Source organism: Muntiacus reevesi, chromosome 1, assembly GCF_963930625.1.
Source record: "Muntiacus reevesi chromosome 1, mMunRee1.1, whole genome shotgun sequence".
Classification (NCBI taxonomy): Eukaryota; Metazoa; Chordata; class Mammalia; order Artiodactyla; family Cervidae; genus Muntiacus; species Muntiacus reevesi.
Genome location: NC_089249.1, coordinates 41,169,834 through 41,192,734, shown reverse-complemented (window position 1 = coordinate 41,192,734; position 22,901 = coordinate 41,169,834). Strand labels below are relative to the sequence as shown.

The following is a 22,901-nucleotide window of genomic DNA, read 5'->3' as shown; positions in this document are numbered from 1 at the left end:
CTCCTGGTGTGTTCCCCTTCTCACCCCTGCCCATCCTCAGGACAGTGCCCAGGGTCAGGCAGGGAAGCAATCAGAAGTTAACGTGATCATTCCTGACCGTGAGCAACTGTGGATGCGTTTGGTGGGAGAGGAATAATGGCACACTTGTGGGATGCTTAGCTGGGATGTCAGTGGGCAGAGCACTTCAGTCCCCCTGTTCCTGCCCCCACCAGATAAAAGTGTGGGCTCATCACCTCTGTTTTACTTGTATCCACGGCAACCCACAGTCCTTTACGGTGAGGAAGAATGGGCTTTGGTAAACAGATCTATTTGTGTGACTCCTGTTACTCATTTGAAGCCATGTCACTCCTTTTTCCACTGTGGTCTGTGTGTCTGAGTCACAGGGAGCCTAAACGGGCTTCTCTGAATTGATGGCTCCCTCCCAGCCTGTCTTGACTGACTGCCAACTGAGCAGGGCGTAGCTTACCAACACATTTTTTTTTTTTTAAGCCGGACTGATTCATAGAAACTCCTTTAAAACACAGTGAAAAGAAACCGCCCATCACACACCCCAGCACACCAGCTCAGGAAACTTATAACCTCGGGAGGCCAGCCCTCTGCTCACTGTGATCACAAACCTCCGGGAGAGCGGACGCCTGCCACCAGCTCCTGCCACTCAGGGCGCCTTGGTTGGTCACCGGACCCTCAGGTAGGACAGTTCTCGACGCTGCCCGAGAAGCCCAGAGAACTTTTCTTGCTTCCCACTGCTCTCCTCCTTCTGACATCACTGAAGCTTTTTCTTATTTCCTGGGCTATTTTTCTAGGACTCCTTGAATTGAGCCCTTCAAGCTTTTTAGCTAAAAGTGGGCATTGATACAACTCTTAAGGTTCAGTAAAATCTAGTTTGATGGGGATTTTACCCATCAAATTTTACCCATTTGATGGGGATTTACCTACCTGCCCCGGGGGTAGGGGCAATCATGGGTCTGTCTGGGCCGTGATTATGTCTTGCAGGAACGGGGTTCTTGTTCTGAAAGTGTGCTGGGAGCAGAGACTTTTGGAACACGAGAGGATAGCATTTTCTTTCTGGAGGAAACCCGACATACCTTGAAACCGGACAGCACCTCGGGCTGCTTGCCAGACTTTGTCAATTGCTCTGTTGTGATTTAAATTGCTCAGGACTTGAATCGTTTCTCTGTTTGCCAGTCTTTTGGGGGTGAGGGTGGGTAGCATCTGCTTTTCAGTTTATTTTCATGGTGGCTTTTACGGGGCTGTCCTTTGGCTTGTTCATTTCACTTTTAAGTGTAAATGTTTGGTTTGTTTTTTTTTCTTTCCACGGGATAGGAGGAGAGCGGGTGGGCTTGTTTAAAGAAAACTGTTAGAGAGAGAGAAGGAGGGAGAAAGAGGAAACTTTCTCTCTTTAAGTGGTGTTTGAAATGTAACACAGGAGGGGCTCCTGGTGCCTGATGTGGATTTCAGAGCTCTCTCCCTGGGACAGATGTGGAGGGTGGGGAGAGACAAGGGAAAAGCTGGGTTTGGAGGGCAGGGTGGGGTTGGGGGAACTTCATCTGTTCTTATTAAAAATAAAGCAAAACACTGCATCGCTTTATGCTTTTATCCCAGAAGCAGCCAAATTCGGTGCAGAGCAAAAAGACAGCCTATCAGAAATGTTAAAATAATTTTTATTTCTTAGGTAGATGTGAGATTTTTTTTTTCTCCTGCATGGCAGGCAGTGATTGTTTTGGAACGTTTAACTTCTCACTTTTTCCAAAACATGGCTGTGCAAATGCAAACACTCATGCTAATCATGAAAGGATCTGGAAAAGGAAGAAGGGTGATTTCTATTTGCTTTTTCTTCTCAAGGTTAGCATGTTGGTTGGTTGAGGTGTGGCCCATTTCAACACAGATACTCGTGTATCTCCCTACCCTGCCACCCCACTCTACACACAACACAAGGAGAATGACAGGATACAGCTTGCCTGATGAAATTAGGCTTTTACTTTAGAAATGTGGTTCATTGGAAGAGAAGATTCAAACATAATCTCCCTGGGTACAGGCAAGGTGCCTGCTAAAATTGCCCTCCAGGGGATGATTCAGTTAGTACAAGGGCAACTTTTCAAGGTGCAGGGGACTCCCACCTTTGCTTGAAATGTTGATTATTTTTAGATTACATCGGCATGGATTGGGGAGGCCATTGTCATTAATGATATCCTGAGAAGCTAGAAACAAATCTTTGAGTCTGTGCAGGCTACAACTAGTAAGAAAGATTTGACCAGTCAGGAAATGGAAAACACTGACGACTGTTTGCACGTAAACCATCCTGAATCTGACTATTTGTGCGGTGTCTCACTTTATGCTGGAGTTTTGTGCATGAGAAAAGTGTGCTGTGTGTTACTGCCTGGAGTTTGAGGGCAATTGAAAAAATGCTGTTCTTATTCCCACTTTCCCATCTTCCTCCATCAAGTAGTGAGAGAGTTTCTTGGCTGTGGGGGTTTCTCTGGATTTCAGCTATGTATGTTCGACAAGACTGGACTGGGAGTTTGTTTTTTTTTTCCCTGCTGCTGTCTTCCACCCTTGGGGGTGGATTAAATTCCACTCCAGACTCTGAGGACTGGGGCAGGGGTTTGGGGCTGGCCGGAGGGCCACAGGATGTCCGGTCTGGTGTCCTGGTCTGAGGACGCCCCGGATTTTACATTGTTCGGGGATACAAAACTGTCCCGGGAGTTGGCAGGAGGCCTTCAGGGACCAACCCAGGGTAGATCACATCCCAGGGCAGACGGTGGCTCCCTCCCAGGACGGGAAGAGACGTCCTCAGGCCTCAGAGGGGAAGAGACGTCCCTTCCACAGACCGCAGAAAAGACTGGGGCTGTCTCCTCTCCTCCTGCTCCCCTCCTAGGCCAGATTTGGCCCGTCCAGTTCCCAGAGACATCCAGACTCCGGGGGACTGAGGGAAGGAGCCCCATAGAGCCCACCCTGGGGATGCAGACCGTCTTAGCTTGGTCTGCATGGCTCTGGGGTTTCAGCTGGTACCCGGACCCACTGGGACCAGTGGAGAGAAAGCAGACAGTGCCTCAGAAGGCTGAGAGATGAACCAAAACAGCTTTTCTGTAGGCACCTACGCATCAGATAGGGAATATATCTGAAAAACGGCCTCAGAAAAAGGCACAGGGCAAATACAGTTACAGTTATCCTTGATTTGTGCACTGAGTTTGGTAGAGATCTTGGAGGTCAACCTGTTCATTCTCCTGCCATATGCAGAAATCTTATTTTCATACCTCCTTGGATGGAAGAGTGTTTTATGCTTCCCTAAAATTTCCAGAGAAGGGCCTTCACACCTTAGAGAGTACTTCCACACCCACCCCGCTTCACTGGACAACTCTCATCACTAGAGTTTCTTAGATCCAGCAAAATTGGCTTGTCTATAACTTCTATACTTTCTTCTGAGTTCTCCAGTCCTGAAAATATCTATTCCATTTTTGCTGTTGCTGTTGATCCATCCAGTGTTCCTCATCTAAACACTCAACTCTTATTTAGTATTTGATGATAAAACTTGATAGATCTGTGCTGCTGTTATTACTATTATGACTACCTAAGATTCCGAAAGAGCAGGGAGCATTGCTGAAGCTTTGAGGCTATGTACATACTCATCCCTACCCAGGTGATCTGATTCTGAGGTCTCTTTTTTTCTAAGCAAGGTGTGTGGTTTCTTCTTGAACTGACCGCATACATAGCTGCCTAGCACAAAAGCTCAGAGCCACCTAGGACTCTCAGATGTAGGTACTCAGAGGGACACTCGGTGACTGCCACAAGGTCATGGTTAAATCAGTGCAATGCCAGAAACACAGGCTTCTACCTTGGCCTTGTGGGGCTGGTCCCTTAACTTGGTCCATAGTTCATGGAGCCCACGCCTTGCCACTGTTACTTCCTGTAATGGTAAGTACAGCAACAGGCTGCCAGTTAGCATAACCTCAGCCTATTTGCCAGCAGGCAATCTGGATGTCCAGCTCCTTGGAAAGGACTCATAATCCTTAAGTATTGTAGAACTGGAATTTTCTGACCATAAACTTCCCTTTTCCCATACTCCTTTTAGTTCTGCCCAGATGACCCTGGATTCCTATTCAGTAACCAAGGGAGCAGAAATATGCTTCTAATTAGGAGGTTGCTTGGATTCCCAATACCCTATACGCCATATACACATGTCTCAAAACCACGCTAAGTAACACTTCAGTTACAAGTCATCTCTCTCAATTTAATTGGGAGATCTGCAAACACTGAACCACAAAGATGAAAGCAGAGCCCATGTGGGGATTGCTGCTTCTCTCTCTTCATTTTAAACATATTTGGGTCCACGTTTTCTTCTCTGCGGGCTTCCCTGGTGGCTCGGAGGTTAAAGCATCTGCCTGCAGTGCAGGACACCTGGGTTCAATCCCTGGGTCAGGAAGATCCCCTGGAGAAGGTAATGGCAACCCACCCCACTGTTCTTGCCTGGAGAATCCCATGGACAGAGGAGCCTGGTGGGCTACATTCCACGGGGTTGCAAAGAGTTGGACACAACCGAGCGACTTCACTTTCTTTCCTTCTCTGCTGTGGAAATGGCATTTCTCTTTAACTAAATTGGATCGCTCTACTGGTGCCTCTGGCCTTACTGAGAATGTGGCAGTTTTCATATTTCCCAAGCCTGTTTCATGAATTCTGTCTTCCAATGGGGTGATTAAAATTGAGAACCCGTGAGGCTTGGGTTGAAATTGGTGGTTGGAACCCTTTGGTAGGTGCCAGCTGGCTAAGTAGGAGGCTTGAGAGGCTTCGTCTTGTCCCGAATCTGCCATGTGACATGGGCAGGACATTTGCCTTCTCGATGGAGGGAACTGAGCTTGATGGTCTCCATGGACCCTTGTGGCTCTGAGACCCTATCGTTCTAAGATCCGATAGTTCCTGTTCTGAGAAATCCCATGGCTCATGCTAACAGCAAGTTTAATCCATAAACACTGATAGGAAAGTGAAATGATGTAACATGTCTGCATGGAAACAGGAGGATGGAGGACACAGGTGGACTCCTCTGCTTCATCCACTTAGAGATTCTTCAGGTACAGGTGTCCGCGGGCTTTACCTCTGGGTAGCAGTGAGCATTCACCCAGCTCATTCACCCAGATGAAAAGAAAGAAGTTTGATTTATGAAACCTGGGCAGTGCTGGGTTAGTGAAGCTTTGTGGGGACGCTGACGACAGCAAGTGAACCACCAATGAACCCAGACCAGGCTCCAGAGACAGAGACGTGAAGGTGGTTCTGGGAAAGGAGCCTCACCCTCTTTTCAAGGAGGGTGTGGCCAAAAGGTGTGGATGGGAGGGGATGGGGAGCTGGGCTTCGAGGAGGAGAGGGAAGGTACCAGGAGGAAAGGGGTGGGGAGCAAGGGGACTGCCCAAGGTTTCTTAGGTCTGTGTGCTGGCTGAGGGAGGGGGGCAAATGGAAAGGCCTAGAAGAGGGAGAAGAATTGATGCTTTCAAACTGTGGTGCTGGAGGACTCTTGAGAGTCCCTTGGACTGCAAGGAGATCAAACCAGTCAATCTTAAAGGAAATCAGTCCTGAATATTCATTGGAGGGATGGATGCTGAAGCTGAAGCTCCCATACTTTGGTCACCTGATTTGAAGAACTGACCCATTGGAAAAGATTCTGGTGCTGGGAAAGATTGAGGGCAGGAAGAAAAGGGGGCAAAAGAGGATGAGATGGTTGAGTGGCATCACTGACTCAATGGCATTGAGTTTGAGCAAACTCTGGGAGATGGTGAAGGACAGGGAAGCCTGGCGTGCTGCAGTTCATGGAGTCTCAAAGAGTTGGACATAGCGACTGAACAACAAGAAGAAGAGGGAGAAACTGGAAAGAGGAAGCCAGAGAGAGGGCGAAAGAAGAGGGCACATGTGTGAAGATGCTGGACCCCTGACTCCCTCCCCTCTGGTTTGGGGACCACCCACCCTCAATGTCAGGATAGTCCTTGGGGCCAAAAATTTTGTTCTTTGTCTCACCCCTTCTTTCCCCACTATGAAGAACCTTCTGTTGTTAAGGAGGCAATGTTAGAATTTCTATGGATTACTTGTGCAGTGTTCATCTTTCCCTAAGGACATTTTTTTTTTCCCTTTCCAGAAGGGTCAGGTCAGGACTGACAGCAGAATGAGGTCCTTGATACTTTGATGTCTTCTTTCAAATAATCAAAGAACTCTGCCTGGGAGGCTGGATGCCGGGAGTTGGGGAGAGGTTGTAGAGGTCAGGCCAGCCAGGAGTGTCCATACTTAAGCAAAGCTGAGACCTCAAGCTTCCCTTGGCTGTTTTGTGCTTCGCTGCTGGGGAGGGGGCCTTGTGCTGTGGGTGGGGGCCAGGGTGGAATGTTTGAAGCTCCTCTGGGGCCAGCAGTGCCAGCAGGGTGGGCTGTTTCAGCCTGGGCTGGTTCTGCTGGTGGACCTTCTCAGCAACTCAGTAGGAAGAAGCAGTGACCCTCCAAAGGCCCTTTGTTTTTTCCAGTGGCATCACTTTGGAGAGTCTGTGCTGACCCTCTGATTAACTAGGAAGGGTTGGAGAAACAGAATGAAGCAATAGATCCGGTAGAAGTTCTAGAATTCTGCCGGAAGTAGGAGAGAGAAGCTGTGCCACAGTGGGGAAAGCCTGGCCCGGAAGATGCGAGGGAGTGGGCTTCATCCCGATTCTGCTTTCACCCTGGGGACCCGTTTTCCCACTTTTGTCAAGGAACTGGACCGAGTAACTTCAACTCTGCTAAGCCTCTAAATAACCAACTGCCTGCAGAAAGAGCCACAAAGCCCACAGCCCACGCCAGGCACCGGGGCGCCCCTGGCTGCACCCCGTCTGTCCCTGGGGCCCCCACTACCCCCCAGACTGCAGCCTGCTGGTTGGAGCCTGTTGCTGGTTGGAGCCTGTTGCGCCACCTACTGTCAGACCCACCCAGGCGGCCCCCCACCCCCAACCCAGGCTGGGCCACACCTTGAGTTTCTTCCAGAACCCTAGTTATTATCTTGGCAGTCTCTCCCTCAGAGACGTTCTGGCCGCCAAAACACTCTGCTTTTGTCAGCAGCAGAAGACAGCGAAGGTTCCATCCTTGCCCTGGGGACATCGCCTGATGGCCTGACCAGCTGCGGTCTCGGGGCGGGGGCTGGCCTCTCTCACCCCACCCAGGTCTGGCTTTGACCTTGGCAGATGTCACCCAGCCCCAGCCCCTCCCCGGACACAAAAGAGGACAAGGGGAAACCAGAGCGAGCGAGCGAGCGAGCGAGCGAGCGAGCGAGCGAGAGAGAGAGAGAGAGAGAGAGGTTATTCTCTCTGGGAACATTTGCCAAAACAAGATTCAAGCTGCTTGTTTGCTTTTAGCAGAGTGGCCAGCACTTGGATTCTGCCTGAGAAGTTTCAAGCACAATTCACTGGACTAAGTTGCTTCTTATCCATAAAGGAACAAAAAGAATAACCAGCAGCCGTGCAGCCTTTGCTGTGTATCAGTCACGAGCCCTTCGATCCTCACGCTAAGGCTGTGAGGTGTGCAGATGAGCGTTAAAAGGGGCTGGGGTCACCACGATGTATGCTTGAAATAGCTTACAATTTTATGTGCCAATTATACCCATCAAACCTGAACTTTTTTTTAAAAGGGGTGCAGTCAGGAGTCGCACCCAAATTCATGCTTTTTTTTTTTTTTTTTTTTTTTACTACTCAGTACTCTGTCTCTCCAGGACCTACTGTCCAGAGAGGATATATCATTTTCCCAAAGTCAGCAGAGTCAGAATTTTTTATGAGAATTTCGTTTTCAAAGAGGTGCTCTTTTTCTTTCTTGCTTTTGATTCCCCTAAATAACATGCTTGTCCCAGTACCCACACCCCCAGTTCCTTATCCCTAACTATGTGAGAATCACGCCCGTCTACACCAGGGCCAGATAAGCACCACCCTTTCTATAGTAAACCCTGTTCACAGTTGGGAGGTGCAGTTCCCTCACCCCCAGGATGATGAAAAAAAAAAAAAGTTGTTTTCTTTGGATCATGTAGATTCCTGTTGCTTTTGCTGCTTGACTGCTGACGTTTCTCTTGGTCATAAAAAACTGCCCCGCATTTTAAAAAAACAGACCCCAGTATGAGTGTACGCAGTGAATTACAGCCCAAAGTTCTTTCTTGCCACACCAAACATCCAGGCATCCAGAAGCAGGAGGAGATGGTGCTTTAGGATTCTTTTTCTCCACGTGTTTCCCACGGGGAAATTAACGCCCCCCTTTCCCACCCTCACGTAAAAACAATATTTAGAATGGAAAAGTACACTTGATATAAAACAACAAGAACAATGGTCAGAAAACCTCATCCAAAGTCTCATTCACCGAGCCTGTCTTTAATCCCAGCCTTTTCCTCCTGCGGATACATCCTCTACGGCTGCTCCCCAAAGACAGTATTTCCTCTTCTGCTTTTGCGTTCAGTGGATATTCATTTTGCCAACCCACAAGATCCTCAGTGGGAAACAAACACATCAAAACAAACCAGACAAAAGCAAAATGATCCTGACGCGTCGAAGACAGAGAGGCATCAGTGCCACCACCCTGCTCCGTGTTCCTAGCAGAGGCGCAGCTGCAGTTTTGGGTGTGACGCCAAGGAGGATGGGCAGATGTGGGCTGGCTCATGGAGATCATACGACTGGGAGTGGCTCTGCCTTTCATCTTGTGCCTTGGAGAAAGCCTTGTGTCTCGGTCTGAGAAAGCATTCTTCAAAGTCTGCAGTTATCCAGAGGAGATGGGAATTTCACTGAAAGCATCAATGGACGAAAAAGACAGAGTCTGTCCGGCAAGTCTGTCCAGCAGTTGGGTCATCTCAGGACTGTTTTATGACTTACTTGAGATTGGGGGACCTCTGGCTAATACTCTGATAACCTGGAAGTTCTGCTGGCAAAGTGACCACTTCTGAAAAATGCTGCTAAGGAAGCATTAGACAAAGGGCAGAAGTAAGATGGAGGTAGTCATTGCCAAAAGCTGCCTCTAGTGCATTGTCAGGACCTTTCTGATGAAAAAGTGGGGAAGTTTTTGTAGATAGTCAGTTATCCGTGACTGGAGAAGTTTAAGCATGATTTAGGTAGTTCCTGGTTATAGATTTGTAGATGAGTTTCATGCTCTGGGGAGGGATTTTAAAGCCTCCTTTCAGTCCAGTGTTTCTGTAATTGAAAGAAGTAGATAGAAAAGTTAAATCTGTAGATAAAATAGTATTTAGAAGTTTAAAATTTTTTTCTTTGCATTTACCTGTTTCTTCTTGAATAAGAGGGAATAAACACACATATAACCTTGCATATTCAAATGTCAAAGATACTCAGGAAATATTCCTAGAGTTTGCATATAGTAAGATGTTCAAGTTGTGTCTGACTCTTTGCAACCCCATGGACTGTAGCTCGCCAGGCTTCCCTGTCCTTCACCGTCTCCTAGAGTTTGCTCATACTTATGTCCATTGAGTTGGTGATGCCATCCAACCATCTCATCCTTTGTTATCTGCTTCTCCTCCTGCCCTCAATATTTCCCAGCATCAGGGTACAGAAATAATTTCTAAAAATGACACAGGACTAAAATTCACCTAGATAAAAAAAGGGGGGGGATCATTTTCTCTCAAGAATTCTGTTGTTTATGATGAAGACTTCAGTTACCTTGACATTGTTTTTCTACAGGGAAGAAATATGTCCTTCCTTGATTCTTTTATTTGCTGGCTGAACAGATACTCGGCACATGTCATAGACAAGATTCTCTTTTCAGAAACTTAGAATATTGGGGGTTGGGGAGCCAAGCATTTCCACAAATAATTCTGTTACCAGGTGGGCTACCACTAAGGATTTTAATAACAGGAGAAAAGTGACTACTTTAGACCTCTGTATCAGGGAAGGCTTCCTAGATGAGGCAGAATTTAAACTTCTTTGAAAACAATGTGATAGTTAACTGGAGGAAGGCTATAAAAATAGACCTTTTAAAAAAAATCTGTTTTTAATCCTAGGATTTAAAACTCCTCTGATCCCCAGGGCCAGTGTGGAGCCTCTTTCCTGATTGGTGGTGGGGTGGTTGTGTGTTTGGAGGATCTGAGAAGAGGAGTGACTTGGTCAGATAACCCAGTGGTACTAAGGATATACTTAAGAGAGAGGATCAGAAGAGGTGGGTGGGAGAGGCGGGTGGTCCCGAGCTGGACAATGACAGTGGGAGTGGAAAGTAAGGATATGCAGGAGGTAAGTACTGGAGGAAGAACGCATGACCCGATTGTGTTATTTTAGGCTGTAAAACTGGGATGAGAGGAAGGAGCAATGCGGACTTTGGCAGCTGGTCACTATTGCTCCTGTCTCCCCAGAAAAGTCTGGGCTGTCTTGGCTGCTGGAGAAATGACTAAACTGTCTTCTGGCTCTTGAGACAGATCCACGTGCTTCTCAGGAAGTTATGTTGTGCCATCTGGTCGAGGATGCTTCCACTTTGCTTTTGTCCGGGAGACTCTCGCCTACTCCGAGTGAATCACAGACATTTGAGCTCTGTGGGACCCCCAACTCCCATCACTCACACAAGCCCCCAACTCACTGTTTCTGATCTTGTGACACCCCCAGTCTCTGGCTAGTTCTTCAGTGACTCAAGCCCAGGATTTCCATCACATCCTTTGCTGGAGAAGTAGGTCTTGGGGGCTCTGTTCTGTTGTATGGCTCCCCATTACTGTTCCTCAGACCACTCAAAGGCCCTGCTTCCCCCAGACTGTGGTGGCTGCTCAACAAACAGACTCCAGGGTTTGGAAGAAGTTATCAGTCAGCAATCGGACCCCTGGCTTAGTGATCCTGGAGCCAAATTACCAACATCTCGACTGTCCGTCTAGAGGTCGATGATTCTCAATGTCTCTGCTGTGAGTTACCCATCAGAGAAGGAAAGGTGTCCACAGAGATCTGATTAATTTCTCATGGCTGTGCACGTGTGCTAAGTCGTTTCAGTCATGTCCAACTCTGTGTGACCCCATGGACCGTAGCCCACCAGGCTCCTCTGTCCATGGAGTTCTCTAGACAAGAATACTGGAGTGGGTTGCCATGCCCTCCTCCAGGGGATCTTCCTGACCCAGGGATCGAACCCACATCTCTTGTGTCTCCTGCTCTGCAGGCAGATTCTTTGCCACTGCATCACAAGGGAAGCCCTTCTCAGGGTCAGACCACCCTAAAAGTGTTAGGTTGCCTGCAAAGGGTGAAGGGGCAATAGAAGGCAGTCTCAGGGCTTTTTTCTTTTGATTCTTTCATTTTGTGGGAGGTGATAAGAAGCCAATAAATATTGAGGTGGATGGAGCCAGCTAGAGAGGGCCGTCAGCCCTTCCCCCACATCAGCTGGGCATTTACAGCTCCAGTCACCAGCAAGCATCATCTTCAGGTTCAGTGTCACTAACTGCAATGAATGTCCTATTAGCAAAGATCTTCATCCAGATCTGGAATGGTCAGTGGCTGTGAGGCTTGTATCAGGGACAGGAGTGTAAAGAGACCGCTGCCCTAGTGTGGTCTGAGCCATGTGGGAAGGAAAGGGGAAGTGTGGTCAGAAACAAGGATGGCGGTGGAGGAAATAGAACTGGCGGGCCTGTCGATTAGGGCAGAGAGAGGAACTGGAGAGGAATAACGAGAGCCTGTGTGTAGCTCTAAGTGGTTAACCTCCATTTTTTTGACAGTCACTTCTCTGCTAGAGTCAGCATTCATGCCTCCAATACTTTTCTCAGTTTCCCACCCAGCCCCATGGAGTCCTGACCAACCCTGTTCCATGTCTGTTGGGTGGGTGAGGGTAAAGGGGGGATCCTACCCTGCTTCCAGTGGGGAGACCTGTTCCTGGCACCCTGCATAGAACAGTCAGCGGACATCCTATCCCTTGAGAATGCTGTGGATTCAGTAGCTCTGGTGGCCTGGGTCCAACTCCAAGCACCACAAATAACGTTGTTATGGAAGCCCCAACTGTAACACAATGAGCTTTGGGACTGCCCTGAGCATCCATGCTCTATGAGGGGGTAGGTGTGTCTCTTAGATCTTCAGAGACGCCATGCTGTTTTCCATTGCAGTCTGGTTGGAGCTCCCCAGCTAGGACAAAGTGTCTGCTTTCCACTGGAGAGGGCCGTAAATAGCATTCTTTTTCATTCTAAAAAATTTATTTATTTTTAATTGAAGGATAATTGCTTTATAATATTGTGTTCATTTCTGCCATGCATCAACATGAATCAGTCATAGGTATACATATGTCCCCTCCCTCTTGAACCTCCCCAAAATGTTTCATTTCAAATGCTATAAAATTATAATTCTTTAATTTCTAAATGTATAATTATAATCTTTGATAATTATTACTCAAGAACAGTTATGTTTTATGAGTATTGTTCAATTGTTGTCACCAATAGAATGACACTCAGACGCGTCCATAGCCTTTTGAAGAGGTCAGAGAGAGAAATCAATGACAGCTTTAGTGAAACCTATTGCCATGATGGAAAGTTGTAGCAGCCAATACTTCCAAAGATATAAATGCTCAGAAATGGTCTCTTTTCAGTACTTTTATATGAAGCAAGATTCACACGAGGGCAGGGAATGACGCTCTCAGAAAGTGGCCCTGCATGTGATAGATGGGTAGATGTCTCAAGAGCACTGGGTCCTCTTTTATTTCTACCCAAACTGCTCTCCAATTTGATAGGTCTCCCTTCACCTGTTAAGTACATGGGCTTCCCAGGTGGCGCAGTGGTAAAGAATCCACCTGCCAATGCAGGAGATGCAAGAATTCTATTCCCTGGTCGGGAAGATCCCCTGGAGGAGGAAAGGGCAACCCATTTCAGTATTCTTGCCTGGAGAATTCCCATGGACAGAGGAGCCTTGCGGGCTACAGTCCATAGGATTGCAAAGAGTCAGACATAACCGAGCACACACAGACATGCTGGTCCCTAAAGATCTCAAGAATTACCTCCCATCTTCCCATCGCAGGATTTCTCTGCTGGGAGGGGGGCAACCTGTAGTATAGGGACAGACATTTAAGAAGATAGTTCATTCTGCTTCCAAATGTGTTGGGGAGAGCTACTGAAATTCAAGAAAGCCCTTCTAAGCTGACAATGGATGATCCCAATAAAACCTGACAAATTTCGGGCAATGAAAAGATGGAGAAGCTACTACCTGTGTTATGTGATAGCTCCAGTAAACAGGTTCTACTTCTGGCTGGATACAACAGCCAAAAGCAGATAAAATTGTGTGTTCTGTGCACTAAGAACACTTGCTAATGCAAACATTTTGTGGAAAGATACAGCGTGATTCAGTTCAGTTCAGTCTCTCAGTCATGTCTGACTCTTTGCGACTCCATGGACTGCAGCGCGCCAGGCTTCCCTGTCCGTCACCAACTCCTGGAGCTTGCTCAAACTCATATCCATTGAGTCGGTGATAACATCTAACCATCTCATCCTCTGTCATCCCCTTCTCCTTCTGCCTTCGATCGGTCCCAGCATCAGGGTCTTTTCCTATGAGTCAGTTCTTCGCATCAGGTGGCCAAAGTATTGGAACTTCAGCTTCAGCATCAGTCCTTCCAATGAATGTTCAGGACTGATTTCCTTTAGGATTGACTGGTTTGATCTCCTTGCTGTCCAGGGGAGTCTCAAGAATCTTCTCCAAGACCCCAGTTCAAAAGCATCAATTCTTCAGCGGTCAGCTTTCTTTACATTCCAACTCTCACATCCATACGTGACTACTGGAAAAACCATGGTGCGATTACAGATATCTAAATACCCTGAAAGAAAATTGCTATCTTGCTTGATCCCCTCACCCTCTCCTGTCTGAACCTCACAGGGAATAGTGATCAGGTGGGGCTGTGGTTTAGATAAGAAGTGAGAACTGGTGGGCAGGAACTCGTATATGTGGAGTGATGGTGGTGGTGGGAAGGCAGTAGACTAGCCAAGCTGGATGAGTAGGGTATTTGGAAAGCATGAGTGTTCAAATGATCAAAATGGAGGGTGTGAGTGGGGCAAAAAGAATCAGGCTCAACATCAGAGGGTTACAGAGCAGTCTAAGGAGACAGAGAATTCTGCTGGATCCCCAACAGTGTGTCAGAGAGGAAACTCCTAAAGTTCTCCTTGACCTCATTTAAGAGGCTTTGCTTGGTGTATTGTATTCCATCTCTGGCCCCTCAACCCCTATTAGGAGGAGGATGTTTGTCAATTAAGAGCAAAGGAAAAAAAAAAAAGTCATTTCTACAGCCCAAGGAGGATTAAGCACAATCTCGTTATATAATGTTTTAATTTCCTGCATTCAGAGAATGAATTCAGGCCTGTTCCCTTCCCCGTGAGGGGTGAGATCAGGATCTAGTGATGGTGTGAGTCTGGGGGGAGTCGGAAGGGTGACCAACACAGGGATGAGAAGAGTCAGTTTCTCCTCTTCATCCCCAAGGGTGGTCCCTAGTGGTCCTCTCTGTAAGGCGCAAGGATTAGATGTAGAGATAATTTCTGAGAGGACCAAAATGATTTTATTCACATGGCCCTGTGAACTGGATAGCCAGTATCCTACTGCTTCACGTGGGGCAGCCTGGTGAACGGATGACTCGGTTGCTGCTCAGTTTCATATAATAGCAATAACAGTGATAGTAACAGTAATACTAATAACCACAGCCCCATTAGTATCTGCCAAGCGCCAAGCACTGTGTTGGGAGTTCTCCATCTAGGATTAAATGTAACACTGTACGATGAGCATTGCAGCCCCCACCTTCCATAGGAGGGAACTGAGACCAGAAGGTCAAACAACCGTATGTGACTCTAACTCAGCCTCTGTCTAATTCAAAAATCTCTTTTCACTGTGCATTAAAGTCAAGCAGAAAATTGGGGAGGTGTGATTGAGGAGGTGTGCAAGGATCTGAGAAAAGCAAAACTGCACTGGAATGTATGGGGAGATTAAATAACAGGCACAAAAGCTCTAAGCTCTGCCCTGAAGCCGAGCAGTCAACATCATCATTTTGATCATTCACAATTGGAGAAATTTCTACAGAAAGAGTCTGGGTGGTAGGGAAGTGCTTAGATGGCGAAGGAGGGCGGGAGTGGTTGGAATGGATCAGGGTAGGCAGTGGAGGCCCCTGTCTGCCTTTCATTCTTGGCTTGTCAACAGCAACCTCCTCCCTCCCCCCACCAGGGTACAGTAGATCATTCTGGATTTGGAGTGCTTGATGAGGAAAGGGAGAGATCAAAAGCACTGGAAGTGTTGGAATGTTTACATCCAGGCTCTCCAATAAGTACCCTGTCTGAAGTGGAAGGGACTCAAACTCAAAGCTTTAATTAAACGAGGTGGAGGGAGAGAGAGAGAAATGGGACACAGTTACTGGATGTGCATAGCCATCTCCTCCCTGGGAGGGGACAGTCACACGTCCACCCTCCCGAGGGTGTGAGTAACTTGAATCCTTTCCTTCTGAAGTTCCAGCAAGCCTGTACCACCTGTTAACTGTCTTGGGTGTGACAAAGCATTCCTGTCACTGACATCAATCAGAATAGCCGCCCCCTCATGCATCCTTCACACTTCCTTTTATGTTCTAGGTTTGATGATCCATGGGCTCCCCTCATCACTTCTACTGAGATGATGACTGAATGCTTCCATTTACCCATGCACATTCTTAATCTGTTAGTTCCCCATCCTCCCATCCACCGTGTGATGGATGCATCTGCTGATGGGCTGTACTGAATCCAGAAGGATTGGTGTTTGGGTGAATGTCACACACAAGCTAAAGGCACGTTTGGTCCCTCTCGCTGCATCCAGCCCCCAGAAGTGTCATATTGAGTCATAGGAAATATAACCCTCTGCCCCCAGACCAAAAGCGGAGTCCCTACCATGATGTAGCCCAAAGACTCAGGTGCAACACAAGTCTTAAAATATTCCATTGGTAGGTGATCAGACCATTAAACTGTAATTGGGTTGTTATAATTATTGAATATTCAACAGCATTATTATAGTGGAAGTTGTGGCTCTCACATTTTATATTTCATACGGGATCAGATTAGTAGCCCATTTGGTCTCTGGGCATTGAGTAATAGCTGCCAGTCTTAGGAAGGCATCCACTTCAATTAAAATCGCTGGGTGAGCAGTTTGATAGAAGTGTGGACAACTTCCCTAATGGAAAATGGAAATTTATATGACATTGTTGCATAGAGACCTGGAAATGACAGCTGTGAAAGGCCTTTTAAAAACCAAAGTCCTACTTTTGACCTGTACAATGCAAACAAAATAATAACAGTTACCATAAAGTTTTTTTTTGTTTTGAAACAGGCTATATTAGAGGGATGAATATATAAATACCTGAGGAAGAATTTTCTTTCTGTTTAGATCTATGTAAACAGATGAACAGGCACTTGGGGAACTGGGCTAACTAATTAGGTATTGGCAGGAATTTATGGAATCATGATGATTTTTACTGCAACTCCTCTTGGTTTTAGCAGAGAACCCACCCATGTGGGAAAGCTGAAATAATGCATTGAATGAGAGAGTAACCTCTCCTTTTCCTTCCGTGTTCTGCTTTCTTTTCAGAGCTCTCTTCACCCTCAAGCCATCAAAAAGCCAAGATGTTGGTGTTACTGGCGAGTATCTTTGTGGTCCACATTGCCACCGTCATCATGTTATTTGTTTCTACCATTGCCAACGTGAGTCCTGTTCTTTTCTGTTCATTCATTCATTTGGAAGTTATTTGAATATTTACACAAAGTGCTACAAAAGATGTTTAAGCCATTGTGAAGTTACAGCTTAGTTGTGGAAAAAATTAAACACACACTTGCACTTCAAACAACTAAATATTAATAACAAGTGTCTAAATGAATGATCTTGCCAGGTTGGAGAATACAGTGAGGCTTCTCAGGGAAGGTGGAGCTTGGAGGATGGGTAGATGGGTGGGGTTTCTTTCTGCTAGAGATGCAGAGTGAAAGGAACTTGGGAAGCATTCCAGGAGGTGTGCCCAGCCGGGGAGTACAGGTGGGAGGGACAGGCTTTGTTCAGGACATAATGAAGACACCATGTGGCAGGCCAAACTTCCTTCTGGGATCCTTGATTAGAAGGAGAAATGGGAGTGAGATGATGAGATGCTTTGGTGTTCTGACCAACAAATACAAGTTCTGAGCAGAGGGTAGCATGTGAGAGTGGAATTATGCAAGATTAACCTCGTTTGCCTGAATTAACAACAACGACAACAAAAAAAGACAAACTAAAAATACAGAGTAAGCCATAGGCTCTTCTCTCTGAATCTGGGGCTACTCTGACCTCTAGTGGTAGTTTGCAGAGTCCAGTAATGCTTTTATTGTGCTTTTCTCAGAAAAAAACAAAAACAAATCCAAGACAATTCCTTGGACCTAAAAACCAAGGCCATGCATCACTAGATAAACAGATATGACCCCAGAATCTCTGTGGGTCCCGGTTACAGTTGAAGGATAGTGAGTTTTAAATTTCAGAGAGAAGAGTTTTGCCAACATCGGTGGGTACGATTATAAGCAAGATTCAATGAAACATCACTGTGATGACCTACCCCTCGCCGTGTGGACTCCTCCAAACTTGGATTTAGCAGTTCTGTTCTGTACACCACCCCCACACACCAAGTCTCTCAGTTTACCAGGTCCAATAAATGGCTTCAAACTATTTTAGTGGATGCCCCGTGCTGAAATCTGAATTATCAGCCTCTAACATGGGGCAGAACTCACAGCTGTTTATTAAATCAAGAGCAGGCAGGCGACTGGACATCCTGGCCCTGCTTTTCCAGTAACTCGCATTTGAGCAGACACTCTGGGTAGACAGGGCTGGGTGTTTGCCTTTCATCCCAAAAGGATAACTGTTTCTCTTGGGCCTGGAAGGAGGGGATGCTGGCACCGTGCTGAGCCTCGGTGAATACATTTTGGTTGTTTTTTCTCCTTTCAGCTGACCCCACAGGAAAGCTCTGACTGGACCATGTTATTATGAAATTACTTTTCATGTTGTGACAATCAAAGTTTATCCTTCTATTTAGATGAAAGTGGCTTATTGATCTCCCCGTCTCAAGACTGTTTTCTTTGCTGCTGTTAACGTTTCTTACTTTTTTTCCAGTTGAACATTTTTCCCTAACTTTTTTCACCTTCTTTGCCAGGCCCTTTATTGGAAACAATCTTGGTAGGGTGTATGAATTGCACATCTTTAAAATCAATTTCCTCATGCACGGTTTCTGTTTCTTAGAGCCTTAGAATGATTAAAAAAAAACCAAAAAACAAAAAACAAACCCCAATGGTTGAATTATGTCTTTACTTTTTCAGTAATGAGAGATGTGAAGTCCAGAGAGTGAGGTAACTTCTCCTCGGCCATACATTCTTCTCTCTCGTTTTTTCTTGGGACCTCTGTGACTTCAGTTTTAGCAAGACATTATTTCCACCTAGAGATGAGCTTCTTAGCCCCATTTATGGCTAAACATGGCATCTTGCATAAGATTTAGTCCAGACACAAGCTAATGGTTGTTTCTTTTTCTTTCAAGCCAGGGAGTTAATTTTTAAACAATTTTTAAAATTTCTTTTTAAATTTGTATTGGACTGTAGTTGATTTACTGTGTTGTGTTAGTTTCTGCTGCATAGCAAAGTGAATCAGTTATACATATGCATATATCCACTCTTTTTCAGATTCTTTTCCCACCTAACAGGAGTACTGAGAAGAGTTCCTTTATATCTTTTTGGTTTCAGGTCTGGGTGGTGTCAGATTCGGGAGCGGGATCAGTAGGTCTCTGGAAAAACTGTACCACTGGTGGCTGTGCTGACACCCTTTCCTACGCGGGTGAAGGTACGTGCAGAGATATTGTACCCAGCGCCCTTGAGGAAATGGCCAGCCCCTGGGGACTGGGTGGCCTGACGTCCTCACTCCCCCTGACCTCTGTCCACAGATGCCCTCAAGGCCGTGCAGGCCTTCACGATCCTGTCTATCATATTCTCCGTCATCTCCCTCGTGGTCTTCGTGTTCCAGCTCTTCACCATGGAGAAAGGCAACCGCTTCTTCCTCTCCGGGGCCACCATGCTGGTGTGCTGTGAGTATCAGCTTGCTCAGAAAAAGCTTTCCTGTAGATCTCACCCTGGGGGCTCTCAGTGGCTTGAACAGCTGAGCGCTAGGGGCAGTGAAACTGCCTTGTACAATTTACTGGCTTGGTCATTTGTGCTCCTGGGGAGAGCCCCTGATAGCTACTTGAAATAAGAACCCTCACTGGCTTCACCGTTTAAGCCTGGGGCTCCTGGGCAGATACCAAGTAGCCGGGGTCTGCCCAGCTGTAGCGCTTGTGTGGGTTCGTGCTCAGCCATGTCCGACTCTGGGACTGCATGGGCTGTAGCCTGCCAGGCTGCTCTGTCCATGGGATTTTCCAGGCAAGAGTACTGGAGTGGGCTGCCATCTCCTCCTCCAGGGAATCTTCTTGACCCAAAGATTGAACCTGTGTCTCCTGCATCGGCAGGTGGATTCTTTACCACTGAGCTACCTGGGAAGCCAGAGCTTGTATACAAGATAGTTGAAGGGGCAGGGGATGTGGGAGTCCTTAGACAGATGAGCTTGCTGATGGCCATTCCCTCTCTCCCAATACACACAGTTTGATGGAAGCTGTGTTCTTTTGCATCCCCCCAGGGCAGCCTGTCCTTGTGTGCTGGGGTCTAGGTGGGAAAGCCAGTGGAAAGGAGGGGGGAAGACCAGAGAAGCTGGGTTTTACTTCACAGCCACACAAACCAGTGCAGGTGTGAGAACTTGAACACCAATGGTACAGCAACATAACCATCAAGCCTGGTTCAGGGCCAATCAACAGAACCACCGCTGGGGGCCAAATTTCAGATTTCATTTTCCCAACACCCATGAGGAACATAGGATCTTTCTAAAGTTGTAAATCTTTTTCTTGCTTTGAATGTTAAGAAATCAAACCAACAGTGAATCACTTCTCCCCACTGCAGGGCTGTGCGTCATGGTGGGGGCCTCCATCTACACTCATCACTATGCCAACAGCTCTAAAAACCATTATGCGGAGAGTCACCACGGCTATTCCTTCATCCTGACCTGGATCTGCTTCTGCTTCAGCTTCATCATCGGCATCCTTTATCTGGTCCTGAGAAAGAAATAAGGCTGAACACATTTACTGGGGACCTGGGGGGTGGGGAGGAGGGAGCCCTTGAATCTGGGAGGGGAGTGGAAGTTGCTAAGCAGGAAAAACCAGGAGAGGGAAGGGGGGGAAGGGGATGGAAGGGGGAGGGGCTGAAACCCAAACATGATGGAAGGGGTCCTGTACTGTCCAGCCCCTGCCCTGGGAGAAAGCCGGTGCCTGGGACGGGTGCTCCCTGGATGTGGGTCAGGGGGCCTCCCTCCGGCCACCGGGCTTGGCCTCCAGCTGTTCTCCGTTACACACACTGCCTGGGGCCCCAGCAGCTGCCACATCACCGGCTCCACTTCCAAGGGTGAATTCAGTCTTCAGACCCACTGCACCCAGTTAACACAGCGGTACAAGTTCCGGCCAGGGCAGATATTGGAATAAGCCGAGCCTGGAAGCCATCCCGCCTTTCTGACCCAAAGCAAAACATCACCACATGAAGGGCTCGAGGGAGGACTTTGGCCACTGTGCCACGATTCCTCTTTGTTAAGCAGAGATTTAACTCTCTGGTATTTGTGACAAAATGGGAAGAAGTGACATAGTGATTAAGGCCAAGTTGGTGGCTTAGCTAAACTGAGAAAGAAATTTTCACAGTGGAAAGCCTGGGGCGTGGTCAGAACCCAGACCAGGCCTCACACAGCTGTCCCTTGTGGAGACCTCTTGCCGCGGACTTTGCTTGGTCTCTCGCTTAAAGCCACGGCAGCACTCTGGAATTTCTGTAAAGCCACTAGCAACCAATTCAGCGGTGGGAGCACCACACAAATTATGGGAAAAGGGGGCAATTCTACAGCAGGATTATATTAGGGTTATGTTATTAGGAACCTCTCTCTGTGCAATCAATATTTAAGTATAAGATGTGAGAGAGATGGACATAGATCCTTGCAACTCAATCTGTTACTCTCCCCCTAAATTATACCCTTTTGAGGAAGTTTTATCTAATTAGCCAAGTTGGGGATCAGGGCTCCTGGGCTCAGAGATGGCTCTAGCTTTGAAATGAGCTGAAGGGGTCGCCTTTCAGAAGTCCTGCCTGTCCCACAATATGGATGAGGCAAGGCAATTTTGGAAGCTTCTTAAAACACATGCAAACCAAACCACACATCTTTGGGTGAAAGGTGCTATACAATTGTCAAGTATTAAGCATACTAGATTTCAGTCACAGTAAGAACAGAGTGTCTGTACTTTCAGGAAAATAAGAAAATTTCTGTGAGAGAAATAAAAATATAGGTGATGGGCAGATATTTTAAGGGAAAAGCAAAAACCCCTAAAACTCTTGTGGTGCCCAGGTCAATGGTCATTGAGCTTCTCTGTTGCCACAAGAGTGTTTCTTTGTAGGACTTAGAAGTATGGTATTAGTATGGTAATCCTGGTTAAGCAGTCATTGCTCTGGCCTGGCGCAGCTATTTTTAAGCCATCTCAGATTCTGGCTAAAGGGTTTATTTGTTTGTTTTGGTGGAAGACACTTCCTTTATCAATTTGAGAAGACCTACCCTAGGGAGAATCTGAGACATCTTGCCTACTTTTCTTCTTCTAGCTCCCCCTTCATTCCATTTCTTATATAGTTTTCCTTTTGGGGAGCTGTTATGCCACAATTGCTGGTATTTATATAAAAGGATTATTACTAAGTTTATTTCTTTATGTTCATTCTGGGTAGGGGAATGTGGAGGGTGGGCCACCAAATTATCTGGACTAGGGGTAAATTAGTTGGAAAGCAAAAAACTGTGGGATGATGAACTTTTTAATTATGATTTAGTGATCATATGACTATAGAAGGCTGTCTCGAGTTCAGAGGCAGTCTTGCATACCAGATATATCCAAAAGAGACACTAGCATTGTGTTAAAGAGTTAAACTATGACTGGAGTGAACCATGTATTCCCTGACCTTTTACTTTGTTTCTGTGCCATTTATGTCTCATGTAATTTGCATTACATTGGTGGGTTGTTCTAGTACTGTATTTGGCTTCTTCTTTAATAGATTGATATTTCATATACTATAATTGTAAATATTTTGATACAAATGTTTATAACTCTAGGCATATAAAAACAGATTCTGATTCCCTATACTGTGTGGGTGTTTTCTTTCTAAAAATGTATGACATTTACCCCTAATTAAGTTGTCAATCAGTTTGATATGGACAACTTGGCATTTATCCGAGATAATAAGCTACTTTCTGGTAATGCATTAGGCATTTATACAATAATTCTTTCAGACAACTGAATGTTACTATACTTTCATCTTGCTTTCAATAAGCCTTTTAAGCAAAAAAAAAAAAAAGGAACTTCACAAACTATTAGAGAGAGGTTATTATCTTGAATTAGAATGGTTTATGATATTAAGAAATGAGACACTTGCTAATTTTCTTTGAAACAGCCAACTCCACTAACTCTTCAATATATAAGGCAATTCACAAAGGTGTGTATAACATACATTTGCATGAAGGCATTCATTGCACAACCTGGGATGTACCTGTAGGAAAGTTTTGAGGCTTTCTGGGTGCAGTGAGGACTGGAATCAAGGGTGGAAAGCAGAGTTGATGCTGCATACCCCAGTCTCATGCTGACACCAATAAGATGAGTGCTTTCAATGTGGAGTAGGCCATCTTTCAGTCCCTGGTAGCCTTGGATGAAATCACTGCACAGAGTAAAACACACATACAAAAACCCCTCAATGGAAGCTGAAAATAAGACTTTGACATATTTTAAATTAAATTAATCAAATTGCATTGATTATTGATAGCCTCTTAGAGACCTATGTGTATAGGTTCCGAAAGTTTTTTTCCTAAGCTGATTGTCTGGAACTCACAGCACATTGTCCACAGAGAC

The 22,901-nt window shown here is 46.3% G+C and overlaps 1 protein-coding gene across 1 annotated transcript; it reads left to right on the top strand.

The window, feature by feature from the left end:
* Positions 1 to 533: 533 nt before the first annotated feature.
* Positions 534 to 22,139, top strand: EMP1 (epithelial membrane protein 1). The gene is made up of 5 exons (XM_065941024.1): positions 534 to 688; positions 16,496 to 16,608; positions 18,652 to 18,748; positions 18,849 to 18,989; positions 19,891 to 22,139. Exons 2-5 carry the CDS (start codon positions 16,531 to 16,533, stop codon positions 20,055 to 20,057), a joined length of 483 nt encoding a protein of 160 aa, XP_065797096.1. The 5' UTR covers positions 534 to 688; positions 16,496 to 16,530; the 3' UTR covers positions 20,058 to 22,139.
* Positions 22,140 to 22,901: the final 762 nt, after the last annotated feature.